The 26,941-nt window shown below is 42.5% G+C and overlaps 3 protein-coding genes across 7 annotated transcripts in view; all 3 read right to left on the reverse strand.

The window, feature by feature from the left end:
• oxsr1b (oxidative stress responsive kinase 1b) overlaps positions 1–13,058 on the reverse strand; it is an 80,438-nt gene extending 67,380 nt beyond the window's left edge. For both annotated transcript variants that reach the window (XM_080793377.1, XM_080793376.1), the window contains exon 1: positions 12,822–13,058. In XM_080793377.1, the coding sequence (XP_080649503.1) occupies positions 12,822–12,891 (70 nt within the window). In that variant the 5' untranslated portion in view covers positions 12,892–13,058. The remainder of the gene's footprint in view (positions 1–12,821) is intronic.
• A 1,140-nt stretch (positions 13,059–14,198) lies between these two features.
• myd88 (MYD88 innate immune signal transduction adaptor) lies at positions 14,199–18,662 on the reverse strand. Of its 3 annotated transcripts, none has more exons than XR_013966142.1 (6): positions 18,258–18,662; positions 17,351–17,464; positions 16,452–16,629; positions 16,072–16,163; positions 15,653–15,893; positions 14,199–15,620 (listed from the first exon to the last, which is right to left on the reverse strand). XR_013966142.1 is itself a non-coding variant. In XM_080793606.1 (5 exons), the coding sequence occupies exons 1-5, from the start codon at positions 18,649–18,651 to the stop codon at positions 15,739–15,741; spliced, it is 933 nt and encodes a 310-aa protein (XP_080649732.1). In that variant the 5' UTR covers positions 18,652–18,662; the 3' UTR covers positions 14,199–15,738. The 3 variants fall into 3 exon arrangements, 1 of the variants encoding a protein (XP_080649732.1); XR_013966143.1 differs by having other exon boundaries at positions 14,199–14,424; positions 14,562–15,893; XM_080793606.1 differs by having other exon boundaries at positions 14,199–15,893.
• Positions 18,663–20,951: 2,289 nt separating this feature from the next.
• Positions 20,952–26,941, reverse strand: part of map3k22 (mitogen-activated protein kinase kinase kinase 22) — a 61,272-nt gene continuing 55,282 nt past the window's right edge. For both annotated transcript variants that reach the window (XM_080793375.1, XM_080793374.1), the window contains 2 exons: positions 24,894–25,071; positions 20,952–24,558 (listed from right to left, as the gene is read on the reverse strand). In XM_080793375.1, coding sequence (XP_080649501.1) covers positions 24,330–24,558; positions 24,894–25,071 — 407 coding nt within the window. In that variant the 3' untranslated portion in view covers positions 20,952–24,329. The remainder of the gene's footprint in view (positions 24,559–24,893; positions 25,072–26,941) is intronic.

Here is a 26,941-nt window from a genome sequence, read left to right on the forward strand (position 1 = left end):
TCCAGACCCCGTGTGGCGGTCCCTCTACTGTACTGTACTGTACTGTACTGTAATGCCACTGTGCTGTACTGGCACACCTGAAATCATCATATATACAGTCAATACGTGCGTGTGTGTTTGTGTGTGTGTTAGGTTGCGCACAGGTGGTGAAAAACAGCCATGCTGTTTTCGTGCTCATACTCATACCCAGCCACCCACCCACAAACATAGCTCCGTATAAGGGAGTGGTTGCACCACTCAAAAAGTCCCCCCCCCCCCATTCTGTGTTGCCTAGAACTGGAGGTCTGAAAAAAAATCATTAACATGATGAAGTACATCATGAAGTACAGATCAGGCCTCCAGTTCTAGACCTCCAGTTCTAGGCTAAATAGAAGGGGGGGGGGACGGGACTTGTTTATTACTTCCACACAACAACTCTAAGGTATATTAATGACATTCAATGTTCAATGTTGAAAATGAGTGGTATTCACCTTTAATTAATTAACAATGCCAGGATCAGGGAGCTGGGAATAGATTAGAACCAGGAACCTTCTGGGTTTCTGGAGGCTGCTCTCACTTCTGAGAAGCCCACATTATTCTGCTCGGATGAGAACAAAGTCAGCCATGTGTTCTTTGACTGCATTGTTCTTAATCCCGTAATCCAGTTAAGTGAACATTCAATATTTTATATTCCATTAGGGTCCTTTTGGGATTCACATTATAGGATTCCTATCCTTGAGTTGAGCAAGTTCAGTTACTTAGCTGAACAAACGGGAATCATGGAAACTGTTTGCATTAGCCTAATAAAAATGACCAATCATGATTCTTTTGAAAGAAGGTACTGTCTGTAACTGACAGCGAGCAGCGATAGATAAGATAAGACCGCCGTCATTGAAAGCGAGAGGAACGGCACAAAAGCGCCATCGTCACAAAGAGGAGAGGGGGTGTGCATTGTGGAGACTCCACAGGGCTTTGAAAACACTCTCTCTCCGAGCGACATCTCATGTGCCAAACAGTCTCATGACAGATACACACACACAAAGGCTGGATATCAAAGAGACAGACAGGCTGCCTCAGAGCTGCGTTGGTACCTCGACTAGGGAGGTTTAGGTGGTTGACAAAGTTGGACCAGGGGGGGTCGCCACATGATTTTTGGGGGGTCCTCACATGACAGTGAAGTGACAATTTAAGCTAGGACATTTAAGACCTTTTTAATACATCAAAAATTAGAAGAAATGTAATGCAAAGAGCCATTACTGCATCAAACATCAACAAACTACTAAAATATATGACAAATTGTCAAATAATATAAGAACAAGGTAACAATTTTGAAAATAGCTGATCTACAAACACCTTATTTTCACAATATTTATCTGTCGGACGCTCAGATCAGTGAACCAATAGGATCCACCGCCTGTTTTTGACCGGCACGCACCCCCTCTAGACCAAAGATTACACAGGCTGGGGCAGGCTACTTACAGTAGGGCGGTTTCACATCGAAAGTTCGCTTAGAAGGTCCGGATCAGGGACCAAATGTTTAAATTGTTGATTCTTTATTTTGGTCCGTTTCGCGTTTACAAAGTCGTAAAGCGAACCAAATAAGTGAACAAATAACATCAAACAGGCCATATTATTTCTATCATGGAAGATTACTTCACTGCCACACTACAACAGAAGCTTGTTATGTGATTTTTTTGTATAATAAAACAACTGTAAAAACAGTAGGCTATGCACAGATTTCACAGGCTAGCTTATTAAAAAAGATGAAGCAAAACGCACGCATTTCAGGAGGAAGCGTGCACACACACCGATTTGTATGATTTATGGATAAAATGTGTACGAGACGAGTTTATAAAGAAATGTGTTCTGCAAAGATGTCAGCTCTGTAGCAGTGACCGGCAAACTGTGTTCTTCTGGATCGGACTAGTGAAGAAACACGGGGAAGTTTGCCGTATATTAGATTAGTCGATGGTTGGCAGTCGATGGCTCTTCCAAAAGAGATTTTGCACTCTCATTAGAAGTGCCATCCAGCCGTTTCTCTAATTTCTTTGAAAGTGTCCATGTCTCTGAGCCATAGAGTAGAATCGGCTCGACGGTAGACCTAAATATTTGTACTTTGAACCTCTTACTAAGCTGGGACACACACACACACACACACACACACACACACACACACACACACACACACACACACACACACACACACACACACACACACACACACACACACACACACACACACACACACACACACACACACACACACACACACACACACACACACACACACACACACACACACACACACACACACACACTCTTGAAGAACGCTTTTATTTATAACTGATTCTGACAAAAAAGGAAGAACCGATTTGAAGCATCTCTCTTTCTTTCTCTCTCTCCCTCTCTCTTTTATAGTCACAGAGATCACAGACACTCATTGCCCAGCTCACTTTAAAAACCCACATGACTAGAGAGAGAGTTATCTAATGCATAGCGCAACAACGTTGTGTTTCGGCTTATTTGACATCAAACTTTGAGGAGAGAACACGCGTTATGATCCTTATCTGAACGTGTGTAATGTGTATCCACCCAGCTGCACAGCATCGCAGACAAGACTTGCATCTGCATTCTGCATGTAGCTACGTCATAACTTTGTGCGGCCGGTGGCGCAAGCTTAAAAAGAACAGATCTACAAGCTCACATTCTGTACCATACCGTGTACCACAATGTGTCGATAGCTTGTAAATCTGTTCTTTTTGCGCATGTTACAACCTGTCTCGTTAAAATGCGCTGGCTCATGCAAGAAGAAGAGTCTATTGTAGGCCCTTTGTAGGATAACGTTTATATTGCAGCTCATGACATGAAGTTGATCAGCTGTCATATCAATAATGATTCCCATAAGAAAGACATGCCTTCAAAACTAATTATTAATCAGATCCAGCCTCACACAACTGCCAACAGCTATTTTGATTAAATTCCTATATTTGGTCCTGTATAAAGTCTGAATGCACGAACCGCACCGTGATTCGTTTGGAAACTAATCGAGTTCGGCATTTTCAGCCAGAACATGGTCCGTTTGTTCGAATGCACATTCACAGCAGCCGGGCCAAAGGGGTAACCGTTCCATGGTCCCTTTTAAGCGAACCAAACAGTCCCAGTGTGAAAATGTCATATTAAAGTGCCTGTTTAGAATAATGGATTAATTTATAACGTTGCAGGATTATCTGACCCAAACTAAAAATACACCTATACACACAGTCACACACGCGTATTTTTGTTTGTGCGTTAAACTGTACTAATGCTGGGTTTGGCTTGTTTTGAATGTTGATGTCTACTCTAAATCAAATCATTATATTGAGTTAGGCATTAGGCAAAATTGAGTAAAGTAGACCCAGCTGATGTGGTGTGTTCGTTTCGCAACAGCCTGTTGGAAGGAATAAAAGGCTTGTGTTAGAGCTGGAATGGAATCACATTAAGTTCTGCTTTAGTTTTCATATTTCATTTCCTCTGAATTAATTTCAGTTTTTAGATCACAGTCTTGATCAAAGTAAGGCGGTATATTCACCATGGAATGCTGAGACAATAGGGCAGTTCATGGCAAATACATTTCTATTTATAGTAGCTTATTTTGGTCAAACATCCCTCAATCAATGTAGGCTAGCTCTTGTCATACCGATTGATTAACCATACATACTGTACATACAGTACACATCCATCTTTCACACCCCAACTCAGCGGTTCTCAAAGTGGGGTCGGGGGACAGTTTACTTTGCTTTCCCATTTGTTCTACAAAGTGATTGGAATTATTCAACTCATATAGTGATTTTGAAAATCTTCTCTTATGAGAGTGCCTGGCGCAAAATCTCTTCAGATGGGGGTCCACGGCCAAATGCACGTCAATGTGGGGGTCCTGGACATGAATTTATTGTCGCTGCAGCACAATCCAGTGGTTCTCAACCACAATTTCTATCTACTCACGCTGCATCTCATTGGAAGATGTTGTGGACCGTTACAAAACCTGCCTACCAGTGACATCACTGGGGTTTCCCCAAGCTTCTCTCTCTCCCCCCCAAGCCCCCAAGCTCCCCCCCCCCCCCCCCCCCCCCCCCTTGGATGTTTTCCATCATTTAAAAGTGATTCGTTATATGAATCTCATTAGTGACTCAATAACATTACTAAATTAAATGTCAGGAGAAACATTGACAAAACAATCGTGCTCTTTATAAAACAGGAGCCAATGTTTCCTGTAAGCACAACAGAGACTCTACAGTGTGTTTCCCCATAACAGGTCAAGTCACCCATGGGAAGCCCTCACTGCCTTATGAGCATTAGACTTGTTAACCTCTTAATGGGTGAATGCAGACCAGGGTACATGCAAGACCAGAGCTTACTATTGTTCACAATAGATCTTTTTAAGTGCCTTTGAGTGCCTTTTTAAGTGTATACTACCACTACAGTACATACCGTATATTATACGGTACGTAGTATATCGTCTAAGAAGATGTGAAAAGAAAATCGAATACAGTCCAGTAATCATCCAAGGAATCGTATGATTGGACATATCACCTCAATAACCACACACCATTGGTGTGTGGTTATTGAGGTGATAATGATAATGTTAAGAGTTCATTCGGTGACCACATGCGACCTGCGCGTGTGTATATATAGTAGGTGAGCCTGGGAGGGATTAATTATGGTATGCCCTCCAAAAAAAAACACACCACTGCCTGGGCAAGATTGTCCAGTGTTGGCCTAGTCTCAACCTAATGACTATACGTAAACACTGTTTTGCTCTTCTGGGAGTTGACGTCTCTCCGCATGGAATGCTTGCATTCAGGAAAAGGCCCATTCTGATCCACCTCTTTGAAGTGTGTCATTATGTAGGGTAGAGACAGCAAACCGCACAGGAATGATACGTGGTATAACATGCGACTGGCTCACATGCAAGTCGGGAACTAAATGAACCTTTTGGCTTACCGCCAAACATGACAAATAGCTTTTTTTTCTTCACCGTGTACTATCAATAAAGGCAGAAAAAGTACCAAAGATATATATAATTAGATATACATATGCACTTGCACACCAGAGTATATATATATATATAGTATACAATTGTAGTTCATAAAGTACTCTAAATGCAGAGGAATGGCGAACAAGATGGGGTACTGAAGAGTCTATTATTTGAAGAAGAAAATAAAAACTATTCACTTTGTTGACGAGAGCCAAAAAAAGGGAAAATACAAACATTAAACTGAGCCCACCCCAAAAATAATCTCGCATGGATTAGCGGAGCACTGGAATTAGCTGCTAAATGGAGCAGGCCCCTGGATGGGGGGTGGCTGTGTCAATGCCGTCCTTCATGAGCTGCTGTGACCAGCGGCAGGGCAGCAGCCCTGTGTTTGCTGTGACCAGCGGCATGGCAGCAGCCCTGTGTTTGCCTTTCCTGCCCTCGGCAGGCAGGCAGGCAAGTCCCACTGTGTGACGTGACGCCATCCGCCCTTTATTACATTTCCTCTGCATGCCTCGCTCACATTCCGCACATTATTCTGAGGTACAATGAGAAATGTCACACATGGCTCGCGCAATCACGCCAGTGGCAACCATGCAGGCAGTAGCAACTAGTCTGACTGTGGCCCGAAATACTGATTATTGTGTCCCGGCAGTCCGATGCAGATGGTCCCCATAGAGACATTTGATGTCTCTCAGCAGATCTACAAGCTTGTAGATCGACTATTTTCACTACTTATTAAACCTCTGTTTTCTGAATTATGGAATTTCTTTAAAATGTCTTTTTTTTTCATGGGTTATTAACACTGGGTCCGGGGCCCCCACCTTCACCCACAGGTTGATGTAGGAATACTGATATAATATTGATTTCAGCTGTTACACTTAAAATGTTGTCTTTATGTACAATGTATTTGCATTTAAGTTCATATATATATATATATATATATATATATATATATATAATAAAACTAAATACATTTAAATTAAATTAAAATCTTACTTTTCAGGATTCCAATTAAAAAATAAAACAAAACAAACAGGATTTCAAGTCAAATATATCTACAATATCAAAACGCGTGGCACATTTTTTTAAATGTGACATTAAATATTTCCATTAGAAAATCACATGCACTTCTGCACCATCCCCAACACAAATACACAGTTGCTGATTAATTTATGAGAGCACTGGGGTCTGGCACGACGATGTTACAGGAGAGCTTCCGTTTTGTATTGTGTCTTTCTCTGTGTGTGTGTGCATGGATGTACAGTATTTGTTGTATCATTCCGTTTACTTTACTCTTAGTATAGGACCCCCTTGAAAACGAGATGCTACATGTCAAGGGGGTTATCCTTTCAATAAAATCACACCTGTGTGAACTGAGTGGTGCAACTCCCCTCCCCCCCCCCTCCTCCTCCTCCTCCTCTCTCTCTCGCTCTCATTAGCAGGCAACAGTACAGCACTATCTCTCTCTCTGTTTCTGTACAACAGCTGGTACTAATAGTCATACTCGTGCTCATTAACACATAGGCGGACGACACATAGGCGGACACGGACATTGCTGTTCCTTGGAGTGGTTGCACCACTCAAACAAAAAGGTACACTACAGCACATTATACTGTCAAACTCACCAAAATGTTGCTGCTCTCGCTGTGTGAGGGAGAGTAGAACGTTAAGGTATGATTTTCCAAAACATGACTCGAGCGTTGAGCCAGATTTAAAGTTCGCCGTACAACGATGTCATACACCACAAATCTAAAATAGATCTGCATGTGACTCCATGATTAGATGGAGTATCAAATTAAGCATTACTTGCAAAGATAAGGATCCAACGCCAGATGGCAACATGACAAACATTAACCAATGACAACAGAATTTCTCCCAGAGGACCAATAAAGCTCTGTCTGTCTAACCACCACAAAACAAACCACAGTCAAACACATAAAAAGATGTTTCCACTTCCCAGCATATTAGTCAGTCACATACAGTAGCATTACCATCTATCATAGGGAGAATGAAGAACATTCAATTCACCCGTTTCTGAACGGATTCGTTTTTACGTCCGGAGACCCAGGACAGGCTTCAGACGCACCTCCTCTGGCTTCGTACACACATAAAGAATGAATGGGGGGAGGGGGGCAATCAAACACAAGTGTTTGGTCAAACCACGTGACTTCCATTGGAAAAGCATTGGGGCGGCCATTAAACACAGGCAGAGCACAGAACATTTGTTCTTTATGTGTGTACGAAGCCTCAAGAGACTTGGCTCAGATCTGAACCCAGTTGATTTGGCCTTAGGAGCCCGTTGCGAACGCCTGCCCTTGCTGATGTCGACCCAAGGCAGGGTTCGAACCCACAACCTTCCGCATGAAAGGCATATGCTCCAACTACTTCTGAACATTGTATCAAAGTTGTAGGTAAGCCTGGGATCCTACAGTTGTCTCAGTTTCGATGGAGCGGAGTGGTAACGTTAAAGGAGGTATTCATTTAAAACCTTTTTAATTAGGTTGACAGCCTGCGCCTAATTTAAACAGACTTTATTAAGATTTTTCTTTCCTGGTCAGGCAGAGTGCAACTGCTGCAACTTGCAGCCAGCCAAAACAAACTAATAACACTGGTCTATCTAATGAAGGTCAAATTAATATTACACAACAGGTCGTTTTGAGGAAGCAATCTGGTTGGTTGAAACCGCTTTCTAGCCGTGCTTCAAACCACATTATGAGAGCGCAGCAGACTCGGTGGCTAGGCTAGCTAGTTTCTTGGGACATTTGTGGTCGTAGTGACTACATCGGTCATTGAATTATAGATTCTCTTAGTTTTAAGGGTAACTAACTTGTAGAATTGCAATATTACACTCGAGGGGGTGGTTTAACGTCATTAAATGCACTTCTGCGTCGCTTTCAGAACTCACAGCATCGCAGGCATGCATTAATGACGTTAAACCACCCCCTCTCGTGTAATATTGCTTAAGTCATTCAACTCTTTTACTATTTCCAAAAAACACCCAGTTTGGTATGTATATTGTCTCTAGGACCCCAATCTACACTGTAAAGCCTGTGTTATTTTAATTCGTAGTGTGTAAATGGACTACTACTTCTTGTATCCCCAACCGCCAATCTGTCTGTCTGGACCGATCAGTGTGCAACTTTGCACACACACTCCCAGTAGGCCATGGAAGAACTGCATGTTTTAGCCGATGACTATAAATCGTAGGTTGTTGTACAATCAATTCCTTGGAATTCCATTCCATGGCCCATGCCCATTTCAACCTGTCAAGCTTTTGTCATTTTACATTTTCTTCAAAACACAACTTTTGTCAAAAAACTCACACAAACCTCGGCACACATTATGTGCATGGTCATGGGATCAAGATCCATCTGTCATAGAATGTTCAGATTCCATTCCGATGGCCTAATGTTTGGAGGGTGCTATTTTTGCAAAAATGCCACAATTTAATCAGTAAAATGAATTAACACTCTAAGGAATAAACGTAGTTGTTAAATTTTATAAACTTCCGTTTATCGTTACTGCCTAACCTACTGACACAAACGGTTAGGCGAGATTACGCTACCCCAATGCAAAAGTCGATCTAACAAAATCCACACTTAAGACTTCTATATTATGCAAGCAATTTCTGGACGTTTATAATCTTAAATTTAAGGGCTCTGTGTCATCAGCTGGACATACTGTCTTAAATTCCCTGCTTTGTTATGAGACAGGGCTGTGTGTGTGTGTGTGTGTGTGTGTGCAGACTGTGCACACACTGGGGGGAGGTAACCCGAGCAAAACGTTTTCAGAGAAGTCACCTGATTGCCATCTAATCCCTCAGTCTAAATCAGAAGTGGAACAGCTCTTTGTGCATCTTCATTTTGGGGCTTATGAACCCATTTCCCACAATTTCCTCAACCTCAGCCCAAATGACTTAAGAAATGCCAGAGATATGGATAGTAACGCAAACCTGAGGCAGTTTTTAAATAGGAAGACCATTGAAGTTGCAGCAGCAGGAACGCAAGAGGAAATTGCAGTAGCCCATATCATAAGGTCAGCCCTAAAAAAAGCTGGCCGGTGATGGTAAGCAAGCAAGAAAAACTGCTTGTAGAGAGCGAGATAGAAAGAAAGAGATGGGAGACAGAGAGAGAGAGCGTGAGAGAGAAATACATACAGTACTGCATGTGTATACTGTAGGACTAGCACAACAGGGCGGACAGATTTGTATAAGAGCGAGGAATAAATCTTCCTCTGACATATTTGACTGATGTTAACAGTGACTCGAGGAGACCAGAGGTGGAAGAAGTATTCATGTTTTTACACGTATCAATACTAAAGTGTATAAATACTTACACTACAAGTAAAACTCCTGTATTCAAAGTAAAAGCACAAAAGTATTGGCATCAAAATATACTTGAAATACAAAGTAAAAGTATGCATTATGTCCCAGACGTTTTCAAAACGTATATAAAAATCACACCTGTGTGAACTGAGTGGTGCATCTATAACTTTTTTTTTGGAAGGAATCTTTGAGAAATGACAGAGTTACTGTGTGTGGGTCCCCGGGGGGTCCCCGGAACATCGAGACCCCCAGGAATGCGCCCAGGGGGCCAGCCTGGTTCCGGCGAGCCTTCTCACATCCGAAACGGTCGAGAAGTTACAGAGTTAACGTGTTGCAGCTTTCTGTGCTTATACTGTAATGTAATAATGTACTAGGGTAGGGACTGAATGAAACAGTCTGAATGTCAATTTTACATGAGAAATAGATTCATAGTGGTGAATGTTTAGCATACTGTTAACTGTTATAATAGTAACTTGATTTTTGAGCGGTGCCTCCGCTCCATTACGGAGCTTTGTGTGTCTGTATGTCTGTCCCTGTGTCTGTATGTATGCATGTCCAAGCACGGAAAGCTGCAACGCAGTAACTCTGTCACTTCTCAACCGTTTCGGACGCGGGAAGCATCGCCGGAAACAGGCCGCCCCCCTGGGCGGGTTCCTGGGGGTCTGGATGTTGCGGGGACCCCCACACGGTTCAGTTGCACCGCTCACTTCACACAGGTGTGATTTCTTTTGGTATTTTTAAATGAAATTAATTATAATAAACAAATTAAACTATTCCTTATTTGGCTGGGGAGTGGGGACCACTGTGAAAACCACTTGCCTAAGCAAACACATAGTCAAATCGGGTGATGGTACAGATGGGTCGACATTTTGAAGAAAAAAATACATTTGGTTAAAGTTTTACGGTCTGTAACCGGTTAGGGTACCTGGGGTGAGGTACGTACAAATCCAACAAGCAATTAAGTTTAGGCTTGTTGTGAACCACATTCCCTCCCAGAATAAACTGACTGTATAATAAAGTGGGTTACAGTCCCACTCCACCGTGAAGCAGCCATACCAGTTTTTGGAGCTCTGTTGACAATTTTGGCACTTTAATCTATCACTCAGCACAAGAAAATGCCACAAAGCTGGTTCCTATACAAGAGGCGCTTTATCTGTGTGCATGCAGAAAAGCAGGGCGTTATCTTGTGGGGTACCCTCCTCCAGTTCAACGTTTCCAAGAAACGGAGGGGAAATGTGTATAGAACAGGTAATGCCTAAGAAAAACACACAGAACGGTTCATTCGAGGGCTGCAGAATGGACTCTCTATATAAACACAACTTCCCTCTCTAGAGACAACAACCCACCAGCAGAGAGGAGGTGTGTAAAGCCGGGACTCAATTGCAAGCATATTTATGAGCTTCCACAAGTGGAACAGTTTGAAAGGACAATACTTTGCCTTTACTTATTTGCATTCTCCTTTTTGTTTACAAAGTCACGCAAAGGTGCAATAAGGTCAGCAGTTAGTGGGGCATCACTCTCACATGCTTTACTTAAGTAAAAGTATAAATACTGCAATGTAGATAATACTCTATTTCAAGTAGAAGTCCCATATTAAAGATGTAATTTACATACAGATGTGAGGGGGCTTATTTTAATTGACATGTTATTTTATTTTATTTTATTTTGAACTAAATATCCTCTCTCTCTCACACACTTATGCCAGTGTGCAAGTGATTATACCCTCCCCTGTGCCAAAGTTGGCACCCATGCCTACCCCTGCGTTAGAGTGCGGGGGAACAGTGTGGCATTCTGTGGCTTCCGCGTGGGGTTAGGGTTAGGAGTAAGGATCTGGGGAGGGTGTACTGTGCAGAGCACCTGGTGGCTTTAGTGTTCTTTTACCAATGTTTCACACGTAAAAATAAAAATAAAAAGTTATAGAAATTAGTATTAGTGAAGGATTAATCAGAAAAATGTCCAATCTGGAAATAAATTCCTTACCAAGAAAGAAAACTCTCCTTGGGCAGGGGCTACAAACGTTTTTTGCAAAACAAATGCTTGCAAAACAAAAATATATATATAGTTTTTGGACCCTCACATGCTACTTAAAGCAGAATGAAAATGTGTAAATTGTCCCTGCATAGGTGCATATAGGTTATTAATTGGTACCCCAACTTCCGTCAGCTGTTACAGATGTCAGATTCCCATAGAGACACTGAATTTCAAACCTTGTGAGATGTGTTCCCTGACTAAAATGTCTTCATTATAACAACTTTTAAGGTTCACAGAGTTCACAGAGCACCCAGCAGCTTTATAGTGTTTCCTTTACCAATGTTTGACATGTTAAAAAGGTTGGAGAAATTAGAGTATGCACACCCAAGAATGTGTTGCAACAACTTTGAAGGTGAATGCATATTGAATGTTAACATTATTAAGTTTGTGCACACACACAACATAAATGTAAACACCCTCCAGTCATGCAAGATCCAACAGCTTCAAGTGGTACAGTAAGTTCAGGTAAAGTGCTGCTGATTTTTGCCAAGAAAAACTATCAAGTTACTTTTGCAAAGGGGAACAGGGCAAGGCACTGTTTATGTCTGTATAATGCACAATAATCCTGCCAAATTCTCCTGGATGAATTCATTCAGACAGTAAATGACCTCAAACAATATCCCGAACTGGGACAGAACAGGATCACGATCCGGAATGTCCAAAACACTCACTATAGTTGACTAGTTTACTAGACTCTAGTCAACTATAGTGAGTGTTTTGGGAAGTCTGATGCTGCTGAGAGACCTACAGTATATCTTTGGCATTTGGCCTTGAAGACATGTAACATAACAGGGTTTCTCTCCATGTCGTGCAGCTCAGCTGACATTTCCCCATTACTGTTTGCAACTGTTTCTTCCAGTTCCACCACCAAGCACATAAAAGAGAGATAACTAAAATGATATACAATGGCAAGTTGCCAGTATATATATATACACACAGTAAAGTTGCCAATTTCATTTCAAATAAAGCTAAACCTACTTTGCTTTAACCAGTGTATGACCAGTGGTCATACACTGGTTAAAGCACTTATGTTTAAAAGGCGGAATGCAGTAGCCTACCGAAATCTCTCTCCCTCTCCCTCTCTCTCTCTCAAAAACTATGCACGTGAGAGTTGAGGCCGTTTCATACTAACTCGCGGTCCTGCTCTCCCATCCATCCAGCACACATAGTCGGGGGACATTTACCAGCCCAGGTCAGCTCGTGTGGACGGTGTTTCTCCGTCCTCGCCTACTACTGAAAACCCATTGACTCGCAGTCAAAACACCGCCCAGCTGGGACTGACCAAGACCGAAGACAGCGTGCAACTTTATCTAGCTCACAGGAAAGAAGGTGCATTTCTTCTGTCGTTGACAGTTACACTGCGCATAAATGGCACTTTGGACGTGTGGTAAAAATAAGACCAGCTCGATATTAATTAACAGGCTCCAATCTTATATCTACTAAGCTAGCAGCAAGCTAGGTTTACATACATACCAATAACCTCCTGTAGCTCATAGTCATCTTTGTTGATGGACCAGGTTTGGGAGCTCAGGTCCTCCGACATGGCTGCAGAATCTGTTGAGCAGCCCGAGCAATCTTCTGTTCTGTGAGAGGGTGTTGTGTTGAATCCAAAGACTGGGTGTCAAAAAAAGAATTCAAAGTAAATCCCAAACAAACAGGACCAACAAGGGCGACAATTCCCCTTCTTTCTTTGCGAATCCTGCAGCACTCCTCCTGTCATTCCCAAAGTTTGACACTAGCCCGACAGCCACGCCCACCACATTTTCTATTGGGCAGAAAGTGGACGTGCACGGCGGCCATATTGAGTGTGGCATTATTATGTACTGTAAACTACTCACGGTCATCATTGATTCAAGAGGATGTTTCTACTTTCGACAGTCCTTTTTAACGGGCCCAATATATATATTGGATGTTAGGGGATACACACGATTAAGGAGATGTGTAGTTAATGTTTTTATTTGTAGTGTTTTATTTATATTGCTCTTAATTCTTATCATTTGCTTATCTGAGTTTGCCCTGATAAAGTTGTTCTCTTTTTTTCCTCCTCTCCCTTGACCCCCACACACATAAGCCTCTTTGAGTACTTAGACAAGCGCGTTGCCGTTAATACAAGGACCAAAGGAAATGTTTTGTGTTAAATTACATAGTCATCAGGGCCATGTCAATCTATAATGGTTTGCCACACTTTCAATGGCTGTTTGTCGGTGTCAGACGATAGGCGTGTGGCCGTGTGAACGTTCTGTTGTGTAATTGGACAGTATCGTGTTCTTCCCTTTATTATTGGATGTTCAATTGTCAATTGTGAATTGGACCCCTCCCTATAGTCCCTACTGTTCCTTTTTTTTGTCAAGAGTCCGCTAGCGACACCTCTGGTGGTGTATGTTAAATGCTTCGGAGTTCCGCCCTTGCTCAAGTATGACACATGCTGGAGAAAAATGGTACACACGCACCGTGCTGACCTGACCTGTCATCAATCATAAATCATCACACGACTCCATATTAAATACAGTCCGTGGACAGGTCAAAGCTATTACTCATAAGTTATTTTATTACTACTGATTCCAATACAGAAGACTGAGGTTCGATTGAAGGCCTGGTTATAGTGTACAATACATTATATGAATTGACAAGCTGTGTTGATACTGTACTGTACATATAATTGATGTAGGCTATTCAATGGCGATTATGTATTCATTCAATTGTTCATAGACTCGCTGATTGACTATACATTTATACTTACATTTCATAGACTGTATATGCTTACTGTGCCACTGTTTTCTATATAGCATACAGCTCCAATGCTAAAAATGGTTGTGTGCACATTTAAAAGCAATAAACAAAATGTAACTTTGAAGACCATTTATTGACGTAACATTTTCAAATACATGAAAAAAATATCACAGAGAGAGAGAGAGTGCAGCATGTAGATCTACTGTTTTAATGTATTTGAATATATTCATTTTAAAGCAAACATTTGTAACTCAAGTCTTTGCTTCTGGGGGTCCAAAACATAATTTTTGGGGCCCTTGACATAAAAACGAAGACATTTTTTAAATCGGTCTCAGGTCTTATTGGCCTTTAGTCCTCTCTACCAACATACTTTTTTTTATGTGAAAAGTTTGCAATTTCTATTACTCTCAAAACATCCTCATACTCACTCGCAGTACCTTTCGGTGCATAATAATAAGCATTTTGAACATGATAGTTTCACACATTGCTATATTGTACCACAAGAGGAGAACTTATTTAAAATGTACATGTGTGAAGTGGTCCCTCCCTGGATAAAAGTGTTGCCACCATGGCTGAAAAGCTGATTGACAGGTTCACTCAAGGGGAAGTCATCAGTCCAGGATCTTACTTGTCTCATAGATACTTCCATCAGCAAGACCCCATTTGACATTAGAGCAGGGGTCTTTAACAGTTTATCAAAACAAGGATACCTTAGAATGCGAATTCACACTGCTGTGGTTGCACTCAGGATCATCACGGGTTGCCTTTGACACCAACACGCATTTCCTCTTTGAGCTTCCGATAGCCACCACAAAACAGAACTGTTGCAAAGTCGCTGTTGCAATTTATGCATCCTACACAGAGGATACTACACAGAGATGATGGGGGTGGCACTGAAACTTCCTTGATAATGTATTTCTCCAATGAGTCGGTCAGTGCTAGCTTGCCACCATTGGTGTGTGAATGTGGGAAGTGAGGACACTGGCTTTGACTGTTCGCCGCTTCACCTCCCAATGTATGAATGAATGGACCATTGTAAGCGCTTTGAGTAAGCACTCAAAAGCGCTATAAAAATGCAATCCATATTATCATTATGAATTGTTATAATTATTAATAATAATTCTAATTCTAATCTATTATCTAATTACATATTCTTCTAAATGTAAACTGGGCTGATACATTTTTTTCATAATCCAGATTACATGTAGTCAGCTACTAGCCTGGCACAGCCAGACTCATAGCGAGGGTTCACTGATGTTTCCTCCCCGCGACATCAGTGAACCCTTGCTATGAGTCTGACCGCGCCAGGCTAGTCAGCTACTACCCAACCCTGTATATTTCCATTGGCCCAAAGAAGCTTTAGGGAGCACCTATGGCACATAAAAAAGGAGTCAGGTTAGCTGCAAGAAAGACTATAGCCTTTTCTTTATGGTATGGTCTTACTCTGTAAGCCTCCACTGTGACCCATGAGTCTGTTCATTTGACTCGTGTTGTACGACGACAGGCCCTCACAGGCTGGCCACCAAAATGACTCCTTCAAAGCTATTTTGAACAACAGAAACATCAACAGAAACGTCATGGTATATGGCACCACAGTTGCCATAGCCTGCTTGCTGCTATACCATTAAAAGACTCCCCTGCAGGTCTCCGTGGTTCTTGATCACTTCAGCGAGAGAGCTCGGGTCAATCGACTCCAGAACCACAATTCTGAACAAGGCCGCGTGTAGTCGAGAACGGTGAGGAAGCGCAAGATGCTGGGGAATGGCTTCTTCATGGACTTGTAAACCACGGGGATAAGCCGCTTGGTTTGAGCGCCTGAAATGGTGATTGGAGGAAAGATTTACAATATGACATTATTATAATATTAATGCATTCTTATTTCAGCTTGTCTTTTTCAGAATCAATGTGTGTGTGTGTGTGTGTGTGTGTGTGTGTGTGTGTGTGTGTGTGTGTGTGTGTGAGTGTGAGTGTGCGTACGTGTGTGCGGCCTTACTAGGACAGAGACTGAGGGCAAACTTGGTCTGAAAGGCACAGGCATCACTGGCCAGGTACTCGTCGGAAATAACAGCCACCAGTCTCTTACACCTGGACATTAGACCAGACAGTATGCATGAAATACACAGTTTCCCGCCAACCATTACTATTAAAACAAGCCCCTAAATTAAATGCTATTTCTCTCTTTCTCTCGGAACGTGTTTATTGGCCTACCGGTAGCATGCAAAGTTTGATCCCGTTTGGATAACCTGAGATTAGCTCCGGATCACGTACATACACGCACGCACACAGCCTTTGGCTGGCGGAGATATAACCCTGATTGATTAAATACAGAATATACACAACAGCTTGATAATATATTATGTGAGGCGAGCCTACCTCTTCTCAATGAGTTCACTTGTTATGGTCCACACACAGGAACCTGGGAGGACATCTCTGTCAAACACACACAGCTTCAGCCTGCTCTCTGTCTGTTCCAGCTTGTGAATCATCTCGAGGACAAAACTGAGGTCACTCTGGCAGTAACAGATGAAGGCGTCAAAAAACTCTGGTGTACCTGTATAGCACAAAAAGGAGACATCAAATACATGGTTTAGGAAACATCATATTTCCCTTGAGTGGTTTGTGATATGATGCCTGACAGCCAGTTCTGAGTTTGATTTCGGGTGACCAGTGCTGCATATCCCTCTCCGGCTCTCTCTCCCCGTTTACTGTCAATCTTCACGTGTGGACTATTAATAAAGGAATAAACTCCAAAAATATGTATCAACAAATAGGAGCCCCCCCGATTAACCTTTTAGTATTTATTCAACTAGGCTAGTAAGATCCTTGGAGACGAACAATTGCAACTTCAGGACATACACAACCACTCCATAACCAAAAAGGCAATTCAGGTTTACAATGACTCTACTCTACTCTTCGCCCCTAGTTTGAGCTGTTACCATCAGGCTTAGAGTACCATTAACAAAAAAGAAGGCTTACAAGAACTAATTTGTGCCATCTCAGTGGATATTTTAAATAACATTTTAGAATAACCCTACCACCCAACATCACTGTTGCTGTGTTATGGGAATGCATTTTATATTGCATTGTTTTGCATTTGTGTATTCTATGTATTAGTTGTGTTTTTATTGTTTGTAAATATTATTATTATCCTTTTTTTTTACTCAAGTACAATTTGTATACCACACTTTTACTTGTAATTGAGTATTTCTAGATTGCAGTATTGATTATTTTAGTAAAAGTAGAGTAAAAAAAGTAAAAATAAATATACTGACCCTCTTCGTCTCGTGTGGTGATAGGTTCTGGAGTGCGGGGTGCACAGCTGTCTACCACAGGAACTTGAAGGGGTGGTTCCTCCTTCTTTTCAAGATGCCTCCTGATGTCTTCATCTAATAATGTCCAAGCGCACAAACATTTTTTGCAAGAGATCAGTTCATGATCATGGTATGTTGGTATCTTCATTTTCACCTCCCAATGTATGAATGAATGAACCATTGTAAAGCACTTTGAGCACTTGGAAAGTGCTAAGAGCTAAGAGCATTGATTATCAGACTCTAGCTTCCAAGCAGTTCGCTCAGTGGAGTGATGGGGTCTATGGGCTGGAATTTGGAAACTGCAGAAGTCCCCCAGAACCCCTGGGGGAGTCCACCCCCCAAAAAAACATATGCTGGATTCTCACAGTCTGATGTGTTGGCACTTGGCAGCCCTGGGGGTACTGGGCAGTGGGCACTACTAGGACAACTACTCTATTGGCTACCCATTTTGTCCAAAATGTTGAACATTTAAAAAAAATGTGTCTTAAATAATGGAAAGTATATAGGCCTACTGTAGCCTACTAGAAATATTAGACCTTGTGATCATTATCTTACTCTAAATCATGTGTTTTACTTCCAAGTATTTCAAGTAGGCCTAAGTATTGTGTACTTCATTTGTATGTGTATTTCATTTTCATTTTTTCAATTTCAATTATTTATTTTTTATTATTTCGAAAGAAATAGCCAATTTAACACCGATGCCCACTGTACCTCCTTGGTGCGTGATGCCCACTGCCACCTATCCTGTTACCAAGCCGGGTACCACATCACATAGGCGATAGGCCCGATTGGAACCTCACCTTCCTCCACGAATCGTGGATCTATCTATCGTGGACCACGATGGATAGTTACGGTACCACACACTCACCTATCATGGGACGCAGGTCTTCCACAACGTCCATTCTCTCCGCTTCCTCCAGGATGGACAGTAACTTCCCAACAGTCGCACACGTCCCACTCCTGGACTGCCAGGTGTCTAATATATCTAATGTTGGGTTCCTTGACGACTCGTAGTTTCTGATCTCCAGATATGAGAAGCCCATGAGCTCGGCCACGGCCATCCAGTCCGCGGCCACGGTGCTCCTTGGGTTCAGAAACAGTCCGAACTTTTTTCTCACGCTCATATTCAGTGCAGCCATTGGAATGTTTTCGTAGTGAACCGTTGATTCATCGCAACAAGCCATGATTATTATTCCGGTGTTTCTTAAAGAGTCGTAAGCTGGTTTACGCGACGAAAACTCCGGGACATTGTTTGTGCTCATTAAACTTGACAGAAAAACAACGTTTCCGGGAAAGAGAATGAGGAAATAATGCAATAATGTATGCGTCACAGGGGAGTGAGGAGGAGGAGTTGAAAGAGTAGGCTACTTTCGTTTTGGTCTTCTTTTACCAAAATGTCCAGGTATTTATTGATTGATTCACTATTATTATTATATCAGAGCCTTTGCATTTGCAATCAATAATGAAGTGGCAGCTTGAGCTGTAGGCCTACTTGAGTATGTAAAGTTAAAACGAGCGCACCCTTGGAAATGGTCTCCTATGAATATAATATTATAATATTTGTTTTGACAGCAGCAACTGCGCCTGTCATAATTGCACCCCCTCCCTATCTACAGTATGTACTGGACAGTATTAAGATGTTGATATTGATCTTGTATTCATCTCCAGGGCCCCAAATCACACCTTAGAAAGCACGAGTGTCTATTTGAAACAGCAACTTCCTGTCATAATTGCACCCCCACCCTATCTAAGTATTGGACAGTATTAAGATATTGATATTAATTTTGTATTCATCCTTAGGCCCCAAATCACACCTTAGAAAGCATGAGCGTGAGTGTATATACGCTCTAATATTTAAGATGAAAAACAGGTCCCCTGACTGTTTGGTGCCCCAAGCACTAGTTTGCCTACAACTAAGCACGGCCCTGGAAATAACTCACCTGACCACATCAGACGTCACATCAGTCAACCTTAGAAAGAGAAAACAAGAGAATAAATTTCAATCTATGGTTTTGGTGCCCTCTGTTGGACATCACATAAACCAGGCCTGACAGGGGGTTCTCAAAGTGGGGTTCAGGCACCCTCAGGGTTCCTTGAGAGGGTTCCCTGAGGTTCCCTGAGAGTGTACAAATGTTTACCTGTATGCAGTCCAGATCTTCTGCAGGGATATGGGGCCTTCCTCTAGCCCAGCGGCGAGGAGGGGGTTGGCAGAGCAAGCCTCACCACCCTGCCCTGGGTCTCCACTGCCTTCCTGAACTGGGTGGTGTACTGTAACGTACACATCAGGCAGGCAGCCTACAGTACAGTACAGTACAGTACCAACCACACCAGGAAGGGACAATACAAGATGTGGTCCAAGTCAAATCTGTATCACTAAACACTTTCTTACTTAAAATGGAAGAAAAAAATAAAGTTCCCCTTTCACATGCTTGTGGGGAAAATAACTAATTCTTCTGTTGCATTAAATGGATATGAAGCCATGGCCTCTCTCACGTCACCTGGATACTGTAAGTGTTGGGATGGGAAATGGTCTCGGTGGTACAGCCGTTGGTTGATATGATTTATTTATTAGATCCCCATTAGCTTACTGCGCGTCTTCCTGGGGTCTTAAACATATCATCAAAAACATTTCTTCCATATTATTACATAGATTCACATACAACATTCATCCAACACAACACGCACAAAACATTGATAGCTAGCTCCAGTACAATCCAATCTTCAGCCACAGCGTGTGACATTTGACCCTCATCTTGGCACTGACAAACCTACACCAGTCACTCCTTTCTGACTGAAATGACAGTTACCAACTCTTCTTATTCACTACGTGAACCCCCCCCCCCCCCCCCCCCCCACACACACACACACACACAGTCACACGTGTCCCTAGTTAACAGCAAAGGTGCATCCTGGGTAGGGGCTAATGTACTTCCCTCTCAGTGTCAGGACTGAGTAGTGGGAGTGATGAGTGAGCCAGACAGCTAAGTGAATGTAAACATGACCCGTAGCCGTAGAAGCCCAGGTGTGTCCTCTGGTTCTGTGTTATTATTACAATGGCTGCAATATGAAATCCTCGAGCGCCGATGAAACGCAATGTCATTGAGGTCACATCACGTGTCACAGTAACATAAAACAGCATTTAGAAAGAAATTATAATTCTGAACTAACCTTGCTCTCAGTGATATTTAATTGTTGAACATTCATTGGAAGATTATGAATACAAATAATTTGTTTTGTTTTTTTTAGGTTTTGGTAACAAAAGGTGTACAGGGCAGATCATTTCATAACTACCGGTATATACTGGCAGTGGCAGGTCTACAAGCTCATGTGTTTTGAGCTTGCAAAAAATAATTGCTATTATCTCAAATAATTGCGATTAGGCAATTATGTAATAATTGTGACAGGCCTAGATAGTAGATACACATGCTAACGTTGAATTCAACCGTCAAGATATGTGGGGAGGAAAGTCAGACAGAGATTCTGTGAAAATGCAACCAGATAAAAATACATTTTCAGTGTGGCCGTTGGGCCTACATATGTTTATAAAACAAGACAATCAATATACAGGTGAATATAGGCATAGACCCTTCTTTTATTAAGTTAAATGTACAAAAGTTCAATTATTTCATACATTTAACATTTCAAGGCTTTGTCATTAAGGCAAAATATTATTTTCTGCCCCAATCAAAAACCACCTTCTTGTAACTGCCTGTAGGCGCTCAGGGATGATCAAATTCCTGTCTATCCAACAGTACAATATACTGTATACATACGGTATTCCATCAAATAGATTTGTATATAATGTAAAGAAATCCATACAAAAGTGCAGTACAATATGTATTTACAGTACAATCATTTTATGTTTTTGTTTTTTTTCCTTTTTCTTTTTGTTTTCTCAATATAGAAAATAACCTCAGCAAAGCCTGTGTGCTTTCTACTGAATAGCTGTTCACCCTGGTGGAAAAATGCTTCCCACATAATGGTGTGAACATTATTTTGTTTACAAAGCAGAATAAGGCACTGATCAGGGTCAAAACAGATTTTGCTAAGTGCCACTGTATTATACCTGGCCATTTGCCTAAGCTAGCTACCCATGTCCACATTTCAAATTAAAACATTTGGCTCTGCCTTTACAGTGTGTGCCTCGGGTGACATACAATACGACTCGGTAAGGTACTGTAGAACAAGCGTTCCCAAACTTTTCACGACGTGACCACCCAAAATAATCCATGGGGGGGGGGGGGCCCGTCCGGGCGGCGGGGCCTATGGTATGCCTCTGAGGGACCGGAGCCCTTGGACCGGAGAGAACCAGAGACAAGCGGCCGAACACCCCCTCTAGACGAGCTAAGGGGCCGACGGGTCAAAGACAACCGGGTCGCCAGGGGGACCGGACGAGCGTCCGGACCAGGGTATTAGCAGCCTTTGAACCCCGCCGGAGCGGAACCGTGGCAAGCGGTATCGTCCTCCGGACCCCTGCGCAAGGGTGATCAGGTAATGATCCTTCCGCAGGTTCACCTACAGAAACCTTGTCACGACTTTTACTTCCTCTTGATAGTCAAATTCGGGAGTCTTCTGAGCGCTCCGCCGGGGCCGTGACCTACCCCGGCAGGGCCCTCTGTTGTTTGCCTCTTTCTGTCACAATATGTGTCAATTAATTGGGTTTTAAAGGTCTTAAAGGTCATTCGATTTTAACTTTAGAAATGTGCAGATACCCTGTATACAGTTATATTGTATGTTTGTTTACTGTTGAGTGAGAAAACAATGTTGCACATAATCTGTGGGGACCCCCCAAAATAATGTGGGGACCCCCAGTTTGGGAACCACTGCTGTAGAAAGCAAAGCCAAAACAAGGCAATGGGTGAATGGATGCATGTTGAACGTATATTAAAAAAAAAACACAGTCTCAATGAGACTGCTTTAGAGACACTGCTCACGATGCAATTTCTCTGCATACTCTGAGTCTTCATAGGCATTACATTTCAATGTTAATACAACTGATTTGGTCTGGACAGTCTACTGTGCACAAAAGCTGCCATGAAACCGAAATGGCCATACGGCTCTTAAGTGACAACAACAAAATCTAAGTTTAATACTGTAAATTAAATCAACCTACAACTGCTGATTTACATTATGTGTCTCTTTTCAACTTATTCCATTTATTTTTGGCCACTTATATATGGAACAGGGCTCCCTACAAGGAAGCTAAACAGCCCACTGGTGGTTCACAACTCCAGTCCTGGAGTGGGACCCAGAATACTGCTGGCTTTCATTCTAACCAGCTCATCAGGGACACTGGGCGAATGTAATTAACGGATTGAGTTAATAATATGGGTCCCCAGGACCAGAGTTGAGAACAACTGGACTAAAAGCCTAATTTACTCTATACTTCGTAGTACGACAATCAGGGGTGTAATGGCGAGTTATTTTACTGGTGGAAAACTTAACTTTTAATGACATCACACGCAAGCACGGCATGCATTATTTTATTTTACCGGGTGATTCAATTTACTTTTATGGGTTTATGGGTGTAGTTTTAGTCTTTTTAAATCTACTCAAAAAATTATAGGAGACGAAACTAAAAAAAGCTTGCTTTGAACAAAGTATCTTTCTCTTCTTCGACTGTGACTGAGGCATTTTTGAGTGAGGATACATTTGCACACTCCACGCCTGTAAACCAGTTATGCAAAGTAGCCATTTGCGTACTTGGCTCATGAATGGAGATTCGAGGGGAATGCGTTCTAGCATGCATGTGTGTGTGATCCTACACAAAAAAATCGGAAGAACGCTGTGGCGTCCCGCGAAGCAGCCAGTGCACCACTGACGACAATGTTGCATTTTCTTTAGTTGAAATTCAGTTCTACATTGTCGTATGATGAAGTATAAACTAGGCTTCACTCCCAGTAGTAGCGTTGGTATTGCCTATAGACATCAACCTCACCAGCTATAATGCAAACATTTTGGTATTCTTAACATTTGAACAAAAACTACACAAATAAAACAAAGTGTCAAATATAAAAATATCAATTTACTCATTTGATTATCCTGCCTGTTGGAAATGCTTCAATGCATGATATCAAAAGTGCAATGGCTGACAAATGTACTCCTTCCAAACTGGGCTGTGAGTGCTATGAGTCATGGGTAACTAACGCCGCCAACCCTATAGTTAAAAAAAGGACATTCTCACTTACAAACTCTTATTGTAAGGCGTTGACAAAAATACATTTACATATTTCAGGTCATGATAGAAATCCCCTCGTGACTTTGTACACGCGTTATTGTCTGTCTCACATAAAAAATATTTTATGATCAGAATTTTCAGCTCATAGCTAATTTAGGCTTATGAGTACAGTACTGATTTATAGTACAGTAATGTCACGCGATACATTTTTGGTCGAAAACAATCACGAGTGAATCACAATCACATAGTGCCAGGCTAAAATCCTACACGGTGTTGGCAGTTGCTTGAGCGTAGTATGCTGTAGTTAAGACCCGCCAATAGTTCTTGAAAACGGTGTTTTCATTGCTTTCATTGAGCAGGGTGACTTTCAGGGTGATCTACAGTCCTATCAGCGAGCTGGATTGCTAGGTGCGCTCTCTCACCCACCATGCCCCCCCCCCCCCTCCTGGGGAATAAACGGTGATGCCTTGGAGAACACAAGGACGGCCGAAAACAGTCCACCCAGCCTCCCTGTTATAAGTGACCACGTTTAAGCCAGTTGGGAACGAAAAGAGAAAGGAGGCAAGGGGCTTCAGTCCTGGGCAAGGCAGAAACTGGTGATTGTCAAGGGGACACTGAGTCAAGAGTGGTACGGGGCTCTGGAGCCTTGAGTGACAGACAGGGGGTCCCTGGGGACGGGGGCGGGGCCAGAGAGAAGGGGAGGCGGGCGCTAGAGACCGCGGAGGCCTCGATGGCAGGCGGCGGGCGGGGATCCTAAAAGGTTCAAAAGCCACCCTGAACAAAAGGGTGGCTGAGCATGACTTCTGCAGTCGGCCTCCACTTCTCCTCCACGAACACCTGCCGCAAGAAGTCCCTGCCTGCCTCGGAAACACTCTCGGGAAGCACAGGCTTTGTGGGCTGAGTTGCGATCTTAAAGATGGCCGCCATTGCCTCGTATTCGGCCCAGGGTGGTTTCTGGGTCAGCATTTCCACAACGGTGCAGGCAACACTCCTGACAACAAGTACAATTTTGAGATATTTTAACTTTACTGAACCTTTACTTCTACTCCACTACACCACAGAGGAAATTATTGTACGTTTTACTCTACTACAATTACTTGGAAACTTTAGTGACTAGTTACTTTGATTATTACAAAACATACATGAACCACTTCAGCCCTATTATACATTTCATCCATTTGAAAATAGCCGATCTACAAGCTCACAATGCGTCGCGATGCAACGATGCATACATTTTGAATACTGGGCGGAGTATTTCAACATTGCAGTATTGATACTTCTACTCAAGTAAAAATAAAAGTGAGTACTTCTTCCACCACTGCTTACCATACGTCCGCTTTGCGTCCATAGCCCTCTCCGTTGATGACTTCCGGTGACATCCAGTAGGGGGTGCCAGTGACAGACTTGATGCCTGTGCCAGACATGCAAATGGTCTGGATGCGTTTGCTGGCTCCAAAGTCTCCCAGCTTCACGTTCCCGGAGGAGTCTCTCAGGATGTTAGCCCCTGGAGGACAGAAAGAAAAAGAAAAGAAAAAGGGGGACAGTTATTCGAGAGCACTCTGAGGGACTGCAACATTTTTATTTTAACATATTTATCTATTTCTGTTTTTGCTGTCATGTTGGCATTGTTTTTGTAGCTGTGTAGCTTTTGCAGCAGAACGTCTGATGTATCTTTGTATTTTCATTTCGCTGGCTTCCTTTGAAAATTTATGTTAAGACCGTATCATCTGCCCGTGTGAACGCAGCACCGGTCGCTCATGAGGTGCTGGCCGCAGGTGCGATTCTGAGAGAAGATCAAAGTACACTCATAGCTGCGGTGAACCGGCCAATATCTCCGTTTGAAGTACTGTAAAGACACTGGCACTGAATCTACGAGTCAGTGCGCGGCTACTTTGATCTTCTCTCTACATGGTCCCATCCCTCCTCAATCACTTCAAACGTGTAGTACAGTAGCTTGAAAGCTGTTTTCAGGTTAACGGAAAGGACATACACAGTAATAACAGAACTTTTCCTCCTCGCTAAGATAAGTGCATATAGTGAGGAACAACAACAGAGCATTGTGGAAATTTTCCGCAGTATCTGTTGTTGAAGACCCTCAAGTGGGGAAATGAATGCCTCATCTATCTGTGAGTGTGCCACACGCACATGTCAACGTGCAGTATTGACAGGGACCCCCCCCCCCCGCCGACTCCTCCATCCTCAGTAGTTTTCCAACATAATGTCTACGCTACTTCCTGCAGGTCCTCCACTTGTTTGATCGGTGACTAATAAACGCCAACCACTCGCCCTCCACACCCATTAAAAGGAGAGAGAGAGAGAGTGGTTCTTAAAAACTTTTAATTTCAAGGACCACCATAACTCTTGAGAGAGTGTACAACGGAAACCAAATGGACCCATAATCCCTTTGCACACTCTCAGAGACCTTTTGGAGCCCCCTCAAATAACCCCAGAGGGTCCCTATATTCCACTTACAGTACTAGAATGTACTGTATGCTGGATTCCAAACCAAATCATTCTTAATTTCTCACATGCTCAGCCTGGTCACAAAAGCAGCAAGACTCTCCCATTCTGAAATGTCCCAAAATGGATGAGTTTTGGAAAATGATACATGAGCAGATACAAAAGATATTGGGATATGAGGTGCCTATGAAGTGTGATGTTTTGTATTTAGGAAACTTGATGGGGGGTAAGATTCGAGGAGAGGATAGATATTTGGTAAACATTCTATTGGCGGCAGCAAAGAAAGCTATCACAAGAAAATGGGGACAGATGGAACCTCCAACACAGGGACAATGGGAGGACTTGATTCAGGAGATTCATTTTATGGAGAAACTAACACACCGTCTGAGGCTACAAGAAGAAAAAATGGAGGACAAATGGTATAAATGGACAATATTTAAGGGTATAGGGGAATGAGAGACAATTGTAAATTCCTAGAAAGATGTACAGTATGTAACATTTTGAAACGCAATGTCGATGCCTGTTGTATTTTTTATGTTTCTGTTTTTTATTTTTTTGTACGTCTGTGATGTTATATGTATTGTAAGTTTGTTTTTTCTGTCTTGTCTTGAAAACCAAAAAAAAAAAAAGACTCTCCCATTCATTGTTGGGAGGACGGGAGGCGCTTCAGCTCAATCATTCGAAGGTTTCCATTGGCTCTTGGCTCTCGAGTGTGTCGTTCACACAGCCTATCACACCCTGTGCCGTACACTGAGAGAGCTTATGGTGGCGACGTGGAGTGCTATGCAAATACCGTATGCACCGACAGCTTCATTAATGTGTCCAGACAGACCAGCGCAGTGAGGAAGGATGAGCGTGTGTGTGTGTGTGTGTGTGTGTGTGTGTGTGTGCACTGTACACACACACACACACAC

Source organism: Protomyctophum bolini, assembly GCF_963924005.1.
Source record: "Protomyctophum bolini genome assembly, chromosome: 21".
Lineage (NCBI taxonomy): Eukaryota > Metazoa > Chordata > Actinopteri > Myctophiformes > Myctophidae > Protomyctophum > Protomyctophum bolini.

Excerpts from the sequence above, each read along its gene's own strand:
- myd88 (XM_080793606.1), bottom strand. The coding sequence starts at position 18,651 with ATGAGCACAAACAATGTCCCGGAGTTTTCGTCGCGTAAACCAGCTTAC. Across the intron at positions 16,630-17,350 it reads CACCACACGAGACGAAGAGG|GTACACCAGAGTTTTTTGAC; the intron begins GTCAGTATATTT and ends TGTGCTATACAG. Across the intron at positions 15,894-16,071 it reads TGCCCTCAGTCTCTGTCCTA|GCGCTCAAACCAAGCGGCTT; the intron begins GTAAGGCCGCAC and ends TCACCATTTCAG.